We start from the raw sequence: 15866 nt of genomic DNA on the forward strand, positions 1-15866 counted from the left end.
CTGTCCTCTTCACCGTAATTGCTCATTGCCCCCACGACCTCATTCTCGGCCTCGATTTTCTCTCCGCACATTCTGCTCTTATTGACTGCTCTTCCAGTACCCTTCGCCTTGAGTTGCCGGTGCTCGCAGAACCTTCTGACGCACCCCAGTGCCGCTTACGTCCGACCGGTTTTCTTCGCCTGCCGCCAAAGTCAATACCCTAAATTGAACTGCTGTCTTACCCACCAGTCCCTGATGGCGAGTACCTCGTCACTCCTCTGCCGGACATTCCAATAAGGTATGATGTTACAGTGCCTCAAAGTATACTTAATATTACTGGGAACCGCACTCGCATGCCTGTCTGTAACTTTGGATTGGCAAAGCGAATTCTACCGCAAGGTATTTGCCTTACCACCGTTGATTGTCTCGGCGACCAATACGTGGCAGCGTTATCGACCGATGGTTCTCGCGAGCTTAGCAGGCCCCTCGCGCAAGCCTCGGGTGCCGATCCGAATATAAAGAAAATGGTTGCGACGGACCTGTCCTCGGCGCAGGCTGAAGAGCTTTGCCAAGTATTATCGTCCTACGGAAATATTTTCGACATCGGCGATCGGCCTTTAAACCAGACGCTCGCGGTCAAGCATTGGATTCTTACTGGCGATGCTACGCCTATTCACCGGCGACCATATCGAGTTTCTGCGTCGGAACGCCGAGTAACTCAACACGAAGTCAACAAAATGCTCGATAAAAACACCATTGAGCCTTCTTCGAGTCCCTGGGCGTCACCTGTGCTGTTGGTTAAGAAGAAGGACGGCACGTGGCGCTTCTGTGTAGACTACCGTCATCTGAACAACATTACAAAAAAGGACGTCTACCCGCTCCCACGTATAGGCGACGCCCTTGACTGCCTGCACGGTTTCAGCTATTTCTCGTCTATTGATCTTCGTTCAGGATACTGGCAGAATGCTGTTGACGATATGGACCGAGAAAAAACCGCGTTCATCACCCTTGATGGCCCGTACCAATTTAATGTAATGCCGTTTGGATTATGCAACGCCCCTGCCAACTTCGAGCGTATGATGGACTCGTTGCTCCAAGGTTTCAAATGGTCCACATGCCTCTGCTACCTCGACGACGCCATCGTCTTCTCGCCAACGTTCGACACTCACCTTGAGCGTCTCACAACTATACTTGATGTATTTCTAAAGGCGAAGCTGCAGCTTAACTCGTCCAATTGTTTTGGCCACTTACAAATTACTCTTCTGGGCCATCAGGTTGACGCTTCCGGAGTACAGCCTGATCCCGACAAAACTCACGCTTTCCGAGAGTTTCCGGTTCCGAAGACAGCCGCAGACGTACTAAGTTTTGTAGGGCTGTGCTCGTACTTTCGTCGTTTTATTCAAGATTTTGCGGCAATTGCTAGACCCCTCACTAATCTTTTGAAGAAAGGCGTACAATTCTCGTGGGGTACTGCAGAAGCCGCCGCCTTCTCTCGTCTTGTTACTCTTCTCTTCGACCCTGATGCCCCTACAGAATTGCGTACAGATTCCAGTGGTCATGGCGTAGGTGCCGTCTTAGCCCAGCGTCAGCGTGGCCAGGATCGCGTTGTTGCTTATGAGAGCCGCCTCCTCACACAATCGGCGCGCAACTATTCAATTACGGAACGAGAATGCCTTGCTGTAGTCTGGGCGGTTGCGAAGTTTCGTCCTTACCTTTACGATCGCCCGTTTTCCGTAGTCACTGACCATCATGCTCTCTGCTGGCTCTCTTCGCTAAAAGATCCTACAGGCCGGCTTGGTCAATGGGCTTTGGGGCTACAAGAATTTTCCTATTCCGTGGTGTACAAGTCTGGTCGCCTGCACCAAGACGCTGACAGCTTGTCGCGTTACCCTGTTGACGACTCTGACTCCTCTAATATTGCCAGTGCTTCTTGCTTGTTCTCTGTATCACAGCTGCTTCATTTCGCCGACGAGTAACGCCGTGACGCCTACATCAGAGCGTTCATCAACCTTTATGAGCACTCTCCGGCCGATGCTACTCTACGCCTCTTCGTCCTACGCGACGGTACTCTGTACCGTCATAACCTTCATCCGGACGGCTCTGAGTTCCTACTTGTAATACCTAAACACCTCCGCTCCACCGTTATAGAAGAGCTCCACGACGCGCCAACGGCAGGACATCTCGGCGTATCTCGAACCTATGACCGTGTACGTCGCCGTTTTTTCTGGCCGTGTCTTGCCCGTTCCGTACGACGTTACGTCGCCACTTGTGAAGTTTGCCAACGACGCAAGAAGCCTTCCCAGCTCCCCGCTGGTTACCTGCAGCCGCTCGACTTTCCTGCCGAGCCCTTTCATCGTGTCGGCTTAGACCTTCTCGGCCCATTTTCGGAATCTACGTCAGGGAACATGTGGGTGGCAGTCTCGGTGGACTACGCGACCCGCTACGCCGTAACCCGTGCTCTTCCGAGCAGTTCCGCAACTGATGTTGTGGACTTCCTCCTACATGATATTATTTTGATGCATGGTGCTTCGCGTCAATTGCTAACAGACCGTGGCCGTACGTTTTGCCAAATTCATCGACGACATCATGCGTGCCTGCTCAATACGGCATAAATTTACGACCTCCTACCATCCCCAAACGAACGGCCTCACTGAGCGCTTGAACCACACCCTTACAGACATGCTATCCAAATACGTTTCCGACGACCACCGTGACTGGGACCTGGCTCTACCATACATTACCTTTGCATGCAACTCTTGCCGTCTCGAAACTGCTGGCTTTTCCTCCTTTTACCTCTTGTATGGCCGCGAATCAACGCTACCACTGGAAACTGTGCTTCCGTCCGCCACAGCTTGAACTAGCGATTATGCCCGTGATGCGATCGCCCATGCTGGCCACGCTCGCCAACTTGCGCGCGCTCGTCTACAAGTGTCTCAATACAAGCAAAATCAACGCTATGACCTCCATCACCGTGATGTCCATTTTGTGCCCGGGAGCCTCGTGTGGCTTTGGTCACCTTCGCGTAAAGTTGGCCCATGTGAAAAACTCCTTTCTTGTTACACAGGTCCATATCGCGTGCTCCGCAAAGTGACCGATGTCACCTCTGAAATCGTTCTAGCCACGCCCACTACGTCCTCCGCTGTGACAACCAGTGACATTGTCCACGTCGCCCGACTCAAACCCCACAACTCTCCACGCGGCTTGGATATTTAACAGCACCGTGACGGTGCTTTTGCCGCCGGGGCGGTAGTATTACGATATCATCGAGTGATGCTCAAGAGACGAGCCGCCGCGAGAACGACGATGAAGTTGGTCGGTGCGCTTGGCGCGAGCGAGTGTCGGCCTGGCTGCCTGGCTTCAGTGTAAATAGCCTGTAAATAGCCTCTTCTGTCTGTGTCTTTCCACACGCAACAATACGCTATGGCTGCCAATGAAAACACGTTATTTCAACAACTTTTCATTAATCTCACAAAATGCATTAGTGTAGCAGTCAATGCAGCTCTGGGCTTTAGATCCGAGACAGGTACTGCCCCTTCCTCAATCTAGGATATCCGCGTATTGCTTCCATTTCTGTGTGACAGTGCCGTAAACTGAATTTGCTACAATAATGAGAACTGTCTGTGCTGTTGTTTCTATTAGCTACAAACGAGCCACTGTGGAGTATCTTCTAATTACCAAACGATGCGTGGCGTGGTAGCCAATGTGAATTTTGGTGCCGTTTCGCTGCTACAGCCGCCGAACGCCGGCTAATTCACTCAATGAGCCATTTCACGCTTTAGCATCAAAATACTGCTCCGCGGTTAACGAAAGCCTTCGGTCGGTCGACATGTGCCTTACGTGCCAGATACTCGTCTGGCCACGATGAATATCATTCACCGCGCATACGAGGTGTTTCACGTGCAGCTGGCCCTGGCTACAAACAGCTGTACTCCGTTAGGAGAGTTAGCACGAGGTGAAACGTTAGGAGAGTTATGAGACGTTAGGAGAGTTAGCAGTGTCATGAAAATGCATGCAGAAGCTAACTAAGCATATGCTAGCATTCAGCGAGAAGCCAGTGCTCCACGTAATTTAGGTGCTTCCGAGGTGATAGAGGTGTCGTTGAATTGATTGTGCAGTCACAAAAAGACATCTTCACTACAAAGCCGATTCTGCCCATTGAAAAATTAGTATGAGAATTCTATGAGAAATTGAACAGGATGTATGCATGTCGCACAGATTTGACCAAAAATGAACGATATGCTGTGCATATTGAACGAGTTCTCATAGAAAATGTGCGAGATCTGTATGATGTGCTACGCAGACTTTTACGAAGTACACGAGATTTATGCGATGTGCTATAAGAATGCCTATAGCTTGTATGAGATGCGTGCGATGTAGACCTGACGAGATTATGTACGAGGTGTGTGAGGTGGCGTGTGATGTGTATGCACGGTAGTCGTATGAGCAACATGATCTTTGAGGATGACTATGAACTGCATACAAAGTATGTGCTCTTAAGTCGTAGTGAATACAAAAGTTCGTTAATGACAGTGAGATTTATGACGTTTGTAGTACATTGAAGAGCATAATCAAAGGGCTGTAAGATGACATTGAACCATTGCGACACATATAACAGCATAAATTACAGAACAAATAAGAGGTTCAGGATTCAACTTATGGAATTTCATGCAATGAACACATACAACCCCATCAAAGCTGGTGTGGGTACTTTTGATGGAATGATTTTCACTTGGGGACATATTCTCGGATGAAGACTTATGGCGATACTACTGCCTTTGCGTGACGCATTCCTCGACCAGCCAATAAGCACCGGATAGCACAATGCTATTGTGGAAAGCTATCATCAGATAATGAATCGCTTGTTCAGAGTAGATCTGCCTAAGATTTTATTGCAATATAGGAGTTGGGCACCTTCAAAGTTTTATAATAAGATGCTACACGTTTGTTTGTGCACACAATAAAAAAATCTGGCAATGTGATTATAGCGCATTGGAAACACTTCAAACAAGGACGAGTTGGCAAAGGAGTTTATTGTAGGCCGTTTGATCAGTGAAGAAGATCGATTCACTTTGTCACATCCTAATAATATTGCTTGCATTAGAAATGTCAGTCACAGAGAGCAATGGGCGAACTTGAAGTGGCATATATTCCAGATAGCTAAGTGCGTCAATAACAATACCGTCAAACGCAAATCTACTCTCTTTTCATTAGCCATGCTGAGAGCATGTTAGTGCCTGTTTATGTCAAATCGTTAACACACAAGTTTATCACACAAGATGAATATACCATTTCGATTACATTGATTAACATTGCAGAAATCCTTATATCTGTCATAGCCTTTAGTTAAAAGGCATACGATATTTAATTACAACAGTACTCATCTATTCATGGCGAACTACGTATCCTCTTCGAGAGCGTAGCTTATGTGATCGGTGAACTATTGAAAACGTGGGCTTTCTCCGATATTTATAATTTCGCCTCCTCCATTTCTTGTTTAATTTCAAGATCGAAAACGTCAAGAAATACGTCAGTTTGTCGATAGGATAATGTATTGAACTTAAGTGTGGTTTTGCTTACGTTTATGTTTTTCCCCTCTTTTATGTAGGGTGAATTCTGTGCTCCACAGCAAACTACTGGGCCAAAGCATGCTCTGCAGTGAAAAGCGAGAACTTTACAGACCACCTTGCCGGGGTCTCTTCCAAGAACTTGAGCGTGTGGACGAAGCATTGTGGACCGTAGAAAGCTGGCGGAATGCCAAGAAAGTGCTCGTGGAATAAAACATTCGGTGTCTGCCGTGAAATGATCGTCCTCGGACATACCGTCTCAATGATGCGCGAAGTGTGGATACAGGTGCGCCTATCGTGGACCACAATCTTCACCGGATTTATAATAATTTCTCACAGAGCTCGGAATCATGCATAACAACTCTACCATGTATTATCTGCAAGTTAATGATTTCGTTCAAAGAGTTAACATAGTATTAAAGTCGTATATTCGATTGGCCCTGTCAGAAAGCCATGATATAAGAACAGCGACGCTTGATTACCTGCAAACATATCGCTGTACGCCTTATGCGACTACCAGTGTTGCGGCCACTGTTCTTCATGGACGCCAACCTCGAACTAGACTCGACATTGTAGGATTGCCTTACAAATGTTTCAGCAAGAACCCTTCGAAGGCACTACAGCAGTTGCGAGAGCGCATAAAGAACAAGCAAATGAAGTCGAAGAGTTACACCAATGAAAAACGCGGTGCCAAGGAACCCAACTTCGTCGTTGGTGATTACGTGTGGGTTAAATTAGCTGCAATTCATGGGAAACTATCTCCACAGTTTTCTGTGCTCAAGAAAATTATTGAAAACAGCGGACAGGCCTCTTACCTCTTGTAAAATGGGCGTTTGTAGAATGCTTCCAAATTAGCGGCCGTTCATCGTGATCAAGCTATCAGAAAAGTGAGATTCGGTACCTCTGTTGTCATGAACCGGTAACGCATGTGATTAACGAGCTATTGCAGCTGTAAATCATCCATCACCACATGGCACGTATAGGGCGGATAACTAGGAAGATGCACCCCTGACCCGTGAAGCACAGCTGCAGAGCGCACGCAATAAGCCAGGATGCACAGCACGCGTGAGAATAATCGCCCGTAACAAGACGCCAAAGAAGCTTCACGACTATATTAGGCATGAATAGACAGCCGTTTCTCTTACTTTTTTTCTGCAAAAGGGGATATCTGATGGCAGCTGCCGCTACCGACTGCAGCGCCATTAGAAGGCAGGTGCTTGTAGCCACCTGAAAAAAGAGAAAGAGGGTAGAATGAACGGTTAGAGACCGAGTAATGTCTCCATTGATGTTACATTGAATAATAATCACTATACAACAGCCTAGTTAGCCAATCGCATTGCCTGCCCGAGTTACATCACACACCGACGCTACGTAGGGTGGAAAGTGTAGGTAAAAACTCAGAGGAACGGCGCCGCTGCAACCTGCAGCGATGATGTACAGTGATAAAACCTTTTAATAAATTCAACGCCTTACGCGCAGTGGTGAGATCTGTCTCCTAATTATCATAAAGACTTCACCTACTCACTCGGCACGCTCGTACACAGCCGTCAAAATAGGTTTAGGGTACCTTTATCATCCTGCCACACGTGGTGCTTTACAACCTGTATCTACACAGCAGGTTGTTTATCCACGCCGCAAGGGGGCTCTCCGCATAATTCTTGATCGCCTGATGTTCTTCACGTTTATGCAAAACACGGTAGAACAGGCTTCTTTTTTTAAGTGTGCCCTCTTTAAACACGGCCGCTGCGGCCACGAATGGAACGGCGACCTCGAACTCTGCAGTGTTCCGCCGACTGCTGACATCATTGAACTCAAAACCATCCCTATTAAAAGGCTCCTCTCTTAAAAGGCTCGAGTTTATTGTCATATTTCGAAATTTGAGTGGGCTCCAAACGTATCTCCGCAAACGTGGATATACGCTGGAGTCAAGCATCAGGCGCCAGGTTAGATATTGAGCGGACCATATCTCATAACCAAGTGGCCCACTGGAACACCTTATTGCATGACATAAAAAACGTAAAGCGGCCGCGGCGAGACCGATAAGGAGTGAGCGTCGCTATTAGAGTGGAAATAACCCGCGTCGTCCCGAAGTCGGTACATTATTTTGTTTGTGGCACTCATAAAGTCTCAATGCTGCGCTGCGATCGTTCGACCACCATGTGAATAAAAGGAAGTACAGGCTCTGGAACAATATATCTTTAACGGGTAAACTAGTGTACAGGTATTTTAGTGAGCAGCTTTACTTTTGTTCAACACGCCGCTGCTACCCAACTGCGGCGCAAAGCTCGTGGTTGACGCAAATGGCGAAAGCGCACTGGCCGGCGGTTGAGAAGAACAGTTGTGGTATTACAGATTGGCTGCATTTCTAAATGATAGCGTTCTTTGAATCTTCTCTTCTCTTCAGTTTCTGCCCATTTATGACCAACAGCTGAAAACTCGCGCCGCAAGGTACGCCTCCTCGTTGCGCTTGAGCGAGACACCCTCAATGCTTCCAAGGTCCGCAGGGAGCCAGGCCAATGCGTGATGTTATAGGTCTTTAGCAATTTGAAATCCCACAAGTAGCGCCCTGAGAAGTAAAGAAAGCCTTGGCAGCTGTGCAAAGGAGGAAGGCAGCTGGGGAAGATTTGTTGAAGGATGCTGGGCAGAGTGTTCTAGAAAAACTAGCCACCCTGTATACGCAATGCCTCATGACCTCGAGCGTACCGGAATGTTGGAAGAACGCTAACAAAATCCAGACTTAAAAAAATTATAGACCGATCAGCTTACTGTCCGTGGCCTACAAAGTATTTACTAGAATCAGGAACACCTTATACTTCTGTCAACCAAAGGACCAGGCAGGATTCCGTAAAGGCTACTCAACAATAGACCATATTCACACTATCAATCAGCTGACAGAGAAATGTGCGGAATATAACCAACCCTTACATATAGATTTCATTGATTACGAAAAAGCGTTTGATTTACTCGAAAACTCAACAGTCATGGAGGCATTACGGAATCAGGGTGTAGACGACCGTATGTAAAAATACTGAAATATATCTAAAGTGGCTCCACAGCCACCGTAGTCTTACATAAAGCAACGAAATCCCAATTAAGAAAGGTGTCAGACAGGAAGATACGATCTCTCCAATGCTATTGACAGCGTGTGTGCAGGACGTATTGAGAGACCTGCATTGGTAAGAATTAGGGATAAGAGTTAATGAAGAATACGTTAGTAACTTGCGATTCGCTGATGATATTGCGTTGCCTAGTAACTCAGGGGACCAATTGCGATGCATGGTCACTGACCTCGAGAGGCAAAGCAGAAGAGTAGGTCTAAAAATTAATCTGCAGAAAACTAAATAATGTATAGCATTCTCGGAAGGGAACAGCAGTTTACAATAGCTAGTGAGGCACTGGAAGTGGTAAGAGAATACATCTACTTAGGACAGGTAGTGACTGCCTATCCGGATCATGAGACTGAAATAATCAGAAGAATAAGGATGGGCTGGGGTGCGTTTGGCAGGCATTCTCAGATCATGAACAGCAGGATGCCATTATCCCTCAAGAGAAAAGTGTATAACAGCTATGTCTTATCAGTATTCACGTACGGGGCAGAAACATGAAGGTTTACGAAAAGGGTTCTACTTAAATTGAGGACACCGCGACGAGCTATGGAAAGAATGATGGGTGTAAGGTTAAGCAATAAGAAAAAGGCAGTTGGTTGAGGGAAAAACTCAAGTTAATGACATCTTAGTTGAAACCAAGAAAAGGAAATGGGCATGGGCCGGACATGTAACGAGGAGGGAAGATAAGAGATAGTCATTAATGGTTATGGACTGGATTCCAAGGAAAGGCAAGCGTAGCAGGGGGCGTCAGAAAGTTAGGTGGGCGGATGAGATTAATGAGTTTGCAGGGACAACATGGCCACAACAAGTACATGACCGGGGTAGTTGGAGATGTATTGGGGAGGCCTTTGCCCTGCACTGGGCTAACCAGGCTGATGATGATGATGGTCATTTATGGAGAACTTGGGACATTACTTGTGGCTAGCAGTGACTATAAGAAATGCTGAATAAATAAATAAAAATGTTCGATGGTCGGTTTCAAAGGCTGGCACACAAACACGAGTTCGATGCTTTAGCCAATTAACCATGGAAAAATGCGTGAAAAGGCGAGTGAGTGAGTGAAAGAACTTTATTCGGTCCACGATGCACGCCAGTAAACTCAACGACACCTGGCTAGGCCCTCTCGCGGGCTCCCTGGACTGCTAGGATTTCGGAGGTCTGGTCCTGGGCCTTATTAAGTTTAATCATTTCCCCTTGGGTGAAAGGGGGACCGGCTGATGCGCAGCCCCATAGGACACGCTCGAAGTCCACATAACCACCACACAGGGGGCAGTCCGTGCTTGAGAACCATTCGGGGTACTTTGTGCGCAGTACCGCAGGGTACGGGTAAGTGCTTGTTTGCAGAAGTATGAGAGTGACTGCCTGGGCCCTTCACAGCGAGGAGTACGGCAAAGGCAGGAATCTTATTGAGAGATAATTATGTTTGCACATATCGTTGTACGAGCAGAGAGGCTCGGGTCACCCAGGAGAGGACGCATGTTACCCGGCGCACGCTGAGTCAAACCTCGTGCTGCCGAGTGCGCCTCCTCGTTGGGGTTGAGTGAGGCACACTCTATGGTTCCAAGATCCACAGGGAACCAGGCCGATGTGCCATGTTATAGGTCTTTAGCATGTTGTATGATACGTAGGGCCTGAGGAGCCGCCATTCGCATCTGCAAGGCCCCGAAAGCAGCCTTGGAGTCAATAAATTGTGTCATGTACACCATCCGTCAATGCAAGAGCAATTGCAGCCTGCTCTGCAACGCTGGGACCAGAAGTGCGGATGGTAGCGCAGCTGAAGACTTTGAAACCAAAGTCAATAAAAAATGAAGTGAAGGCTTCTTCTTGAGCGTACGAAGCAGCGCCCACGAAGAATGTTCGATGCTTGTCCAAGCGGGCACTGGCGAGTGGAGCTCTACCCCTGGCTCGTCCTCGTCCTTCGTTGTAGGTCGGATGCATATTACGTGGAATCCGATGTCTGGAAATTTTCTATCTTACGTCGTTGGGCAGCTTCACGGTGTCGTGACCGACTGCCATGGGATTACGTCCCAGCATGCCAAGTATGGCTCGGCCCACTGGGGTACCAGAGAGCCTGACAATCTGAGAAAACTCTTGGGCTTCAGCAATTTGTTCGAACGCGTTGTGGATTCCCAACCTGAGCAGGCCTTCTGTGTGCGTTTGAATAGGAAGGCCGAGGGAAAGCTTGAAGAATCTTCTACTTAGGGAATTGATCTTGTTGCGCTCCGACACGAGCCAGTTGTTGTGGGATTCTCCTCCCGTACTCTTGGGATAAAGCAACGACAAGACAGTAGTGCAAACAATCGCAAGGGCATTTATGGCCCCTTTCATAGATCAATGCCTGCTAGCCGAATTGCTATCCACAAAACATGCCGATGGGCGCGCGACAAATCTAGAAGTCCGACTCACCGCGACCGGATAGCGAGCGAATATGTTCGCCCCATGCTGGGTCGCAACGCCTGGTCGTTCGCGTCTGCGGTCGCGCGAACGGTGGCGCGTTCGAAGGCGGCCACGCGAGACAGTCTCGCAGAAGCTTGGATCGGCACACGCGCGGCACGGCACGTCTGCACTGCTTGGTGTCCCGAACCAAAGAGGAAGCGCCTTCTCTTTCGGCGCCCAAGTAACCCCGCCGATAGCAACACTCGCGCCATCTCTCGTACTGCGCCTCAACCACTCCAACCGCCACGGGTGCCAGGCCACGCGAGCCGTGCGGGAAAACAACATATCAAGGGACGCGTGAGAGTCGCGCATCCCCACATTGTTCATAGCCGCTGAATAAGCCTGAAAAGGCGAGATAAATTCTTGAAACTCGCCACCGGAGATGCTCCGCGCGCTATAGCATATCGCATGGAAATAATTACAGTATATGGGGGCGTACGAAAGTAACTTTTGAGACCTAATGAAGTAACGATCGCCTAGTGCGAGAATCTAATCGAATATCGGATACCTTGCGCGTAGTTTTCGATTGTTCAAGAGCCATTTTCACAACTGATGTGAACAGATGTTCGCATCGTAGTACTTATCCACTTAGAGAGTTTCTGTCATTATATATCCAGTTATGACGCATTATACCCCTGCAGGGGCATTTGCTAGAGCACGCTTTTCGTGTGTTGAGATACCATGGACTTCATTACGCGAGGTTTGGACCCTCCAGAGTGTTGCCATGCATGGGTTAGTCTTGTTCAGGAAAAGGGGAACCGTGGCGCTTGAACCGATACCTACAATTTAAACCTTTAATACCCTTGGCAGAGGCAGCACATGCTTGGCCTCGACTTCATGGAAACAGCACCGCCAGTCTGACCCAGCAAGGAGAAATCCACGGTCGCTTTTTCTCTCGCTCTCCTCAATCTATTACTCTCCTATGTATTTTCTTTTCTATCTTTTCATGTGCTCGGTTTTTTGGTTATTGTTTCCTAGGCGGCTTGCGTTAACCTTGCATTGTGTGTTCACTCCTTTGTGCATATTATATCTGGTTATAGTAACTATTTGGCTGCCATCTGCGATTCATTTGGTTCACGCAGGCTCCCTTTATTGGGCATGGTGGTGGGCTGCAGGCATAGCTGCCGCAACCTACTACACATTTTCGATCTTTGCTATTTATCCCAATTGTCTGATCGCCCTCTTTCGAAATGACTGAGCCTAGTTGGATCCATCATTTTCTTCCTCTGCAAGAAAGAGATTTATCGGTGTACCATGTTCTACACTGCGAAAATCCTGAAGAGAGCGGAAGTCGCGATTCGCTGTTGTGAAGTAGGTTACTGAAAAACAAGGCCACGATTCATCATCACCATCATTATCATCATCGTCATCATCCTCAGCTTGGCTACGGTCTCTGCACGGCAAACGCCTCTCTCATACTTCTCCAACTACCCCGGTCATGTGCTATTTGGGACCATGTTGCCTCTGCAAAATTCTTCATCTCCTCCGGCCACCTAACTTTCTGCCGCCCCCTGCTACGCTGCCCTACTCTTAGAATCCCGTTCGTAACCCCTAATGACAATCGGTTATCTTACCTTTTCATTACATGCCCTACCCATGTCCATTTATTTTTCTTGATTTCAATTAAGATGTCATTAACTCGCATTTGTTCCCTCACCCAATCTGCTCTCTTCTTATCCGTTGACGTTAGACCCATCATTCGTGGGTATACCGATCACACAGCCACAAAAATGACCTGCGGTGACATATTGTTCGAAGTCTGCGACAAACACCAGTACTAGAAATCTAGAAATTGTTCGAAGTTGTGGAACTTGGCAGGGCTCTAATCACGGTAAGCCCGCACAGTTCACTGAACAATGCACGCGTAGTTACAACTGAAGAAACCTAAGAGACATGATATAACCATAGCTGCTTGAGGTCTGGAAAGAACAGCATGTGACGAAGTAAGAGAGAATTAGAATCAGTCGAAATGATTTTACATTCTCGATAACTACACTTCAAGAGCACATTGCAACAGGCAATACGAAAATCTGTGCTGTATTTGACATACCCGATTCACGCCACTGCTTTAAACAAAAACATTTCTGTCATGACTCTTGACGATACCAAGTCCGACTTACGTGAACGAATTGCGCTTCGCACGACCATTCTGCTAACAACTGTAATGAATGATACCACTGCACAAATTGGAACGTTGGACATCGAGCACACTCGAAGTATAGCCTGCCATAGGAGTCGGAAAAGGCGGTCATAACCATTAATGTCCAAGAGAACGTTTCCTTCAGTTGGGCGCGAAAGCTGCTATCATTTTTACAGTTGCCTTTATTCTACGAAGTGGCACAGCAGGGCGACTCACACAACGATTCTCGGCGATAGTTCGGTCCACGTAGAGTGAATCGGCAGCAGCGCCGTCAGCCCGGACAGCGGAATCGGGAAGTGCTGTTCAGCCACACAGTAATACCATTCAGCGGTGCTTTGGGCCTACCGTTTGTAGGACGTCTAGTGCCTCTACTCGGACAGAGAAACCTGAAAAACCCAGGAACGCATAATACTGGCGGGCTTCCAGAGTCTCGCCGTACGTGTTCGATAAGCGCGTAGTCCAATGACTTCGGAGGCGTCTGAATATTGCCTCAGCTCCCCGAACAGCGCCAAAAAAAGGACAAATCGCGCATAAGGGTGGCCGTAAATTGCGCTCTTAGCTAGCATAGCTTTTTTTTGCAAATGACATGGTGCGACGCGAAGCGGGACAAGGGACACAGAGAAAAATTTATGGGCCACTCCACTCGCTGAAGGGGGATAAACATCGAAGCTGTTTAGCACACCACACAGAGGTGACAGAATTTTGAAGAAAGGTATGAACATATTTATTGTCGTGGTCTGTGCTGATCATGGCGATTTATTTTTACGCACACAGATTCACGTATCACCTCTGTTATTAAATGTGTCCGTCACGTAAGACAATAAATGGCTGATATCCTTTTAAGTAATGACTCATACCGCCGTAAGCGCGGCCTCCCAATTACAACAGAAGACAAGTCAAATTCCATGCTGGAATGACAAGCGGCAATGGAGCCATCTGTGGAAGACGACGACGAACCCATTAGCAGGGGGAAGAGCGTGTGCGTGTGGTTGCACTGAGGGACGCTAACAGGCCAGCTGTGGAAGACGACGACGTTCAAGCGAATATTGATGATGATAACTTTTTGCGCAGCATAGCCATCTGTGAAAGAAGACGAACGAGTGAGCAGTGGCACGAGCGCGTTCGGGCGCTTGAAGTAGCGCGCATTTGACCCATTTGACCTTGTACTATCCAGTGAGCCAGGTAGCCGTGAAAGCGGCTCGGTGTAAACAAACATACACATATAGATCCCAAAAAGTACGTGCAGTGCCCTAACGGCACTAACGCACTAAAGATTTTGAAGGTGTGGTAGTATAGTAGCCTTGTAAAATACCAAAAAAATATCTGTTAACAAGGCATAGGTTCGCAAGCGAGAACAGACTCAAAAATGAATGCTGGGTGGCGAGGCCGTAGGCAAGATCCCGCCCCAGATCGCTGTAACGTCAAAGATTTAGGCCGTGTCTGCTAGGACCTATTTGATTTCTTTTATCGCTAAAGCCTGACTTCGTTGACTACATTCTATTGTAAAAGCCAATGGCGAAACTTAGCTTGCGTCTCAAACAAGTTCACTGAGCCACGAAGGTCCAAATTCAGAAAAACATGCTTTGGATTTTGTCACGTCACTCTCAGGTACCGGCGTCGGTGTTTCGGAGAAGCAAAAAGAAATGAAAGTATACCATTTGAATCTCAATGAATTTACTGTTTCTTCGCAGTGTCTATGAAAGTGACAATATAAATTTTATTGATTAATTCCGGGGTGCCCTATTCACCTTTAATGAATTCACAATACACTCCTATCTGGAAAAAATAATCTTTCCTCCACCACATAAAACGCTCACGTAGCTCAAGCTACAAACCTTAGTATGCTTAAGACTAGCTCTTATGCTAGTCTGGCCTTCTTGCACTGTTTATTCCCGGACGTTTTTAGCTCTCAGTGTTCTAGCTGTGGGGGGACATGCAATTTAAGACACATGCTCTGGTAGTGTCCCTCGTTGCGAGAGGATAAGGACATCACTGAGCAGAAGTGGAACTCGGCCATCAAGAGCTCGGAATACCATCGTCAGCGTTGGGCTGTCCAGAGAGCTTGCGATGCGACAGGTTAGGTTAGGCCTAACTGTCCCCATGTGGGAGTGGCCCACGGTGTCGCCCTAAGGGGGGGGGGGCGGAGGCACATCTAAGGATCCTTTTAATAAAGCTCTTCGTATCTGTATCCGTGTCGAATGGTTAAATAAGTTGTGAGGCCTAACGAGCCAAATATGAGGATCGACGTAGGGCAATGCTCAGGGATAATTTTTATCACTTAAGGTTCACTAATCTGCCCCTATGGCTAAGTACATGAACGTTTCTCGTAGTTCAGCGCAATCGAAGTGCGGCAGCCACGGCCGGAAAACGAGCAGGCGATCTAGCGCATAACAGCAGAACGCCATAGTCAGCAAGCCTGTGCGGGGGGTTATTGTGTTACTAACTTCATACATGGTAAGCATATGATTTCTCCGGTGAAATAAGTTGGACGACGCAAAATCAATTAAAAGATTACAATGTTAATTTAAAAATATTCACATGTTCTCCCAATTTTATAAAAAATGAAAAATCGTCTTTACAACCGAATAACAAAAGAAGGCATGTGCAATACAGGCTAACAGTGTAAAAATGTAAACATTG

At 47.5% G+C, this 15866-nt stretch overlaps 1 protein-coding gene across 1 annotated transcript in view; it reads left to right on the forward strand.

Annotated features, from left to right (window-relative positions):
* The window catches only part of LOC129382908 (uncharacterized), a 59610-nt gene extending 53843 nt beyond the window's left edge, over nucleotides 1–5767 (forward strand). Inside the window, exon 4 of the mRNA XM_055067135.2 lies at nucleotides 5585–5767. Within this exon, the coding sequence (XP_054923110.1) occupies nucleotides 5585–5756 (172 nt within the window). The 3' untranslated portion in view covers nucleotides 5757–5767. The remainder of the gene's footprint in view (nucleotides 1–5584) is intronic.
* The last annotated feature ends 10099 nt before the right edge of the window (nucleotides 5768–15866 follow it).

The sequence above is a fragment of the Dermacentor andersoni genome, chromosome 3, assembly GCF_023375885.2.
Source record: "Dermacentor andersoni chromosome 3, qqDerAnde1_hic_scaffold, whole genome shotgun sequence".
Taxonomy (NCBI): Eukaryota; Metazoa; Arthropoda; class Arachnida; order Ixodida; family Ixodidae; genus Dermacentor; species Dermacentor andersoni.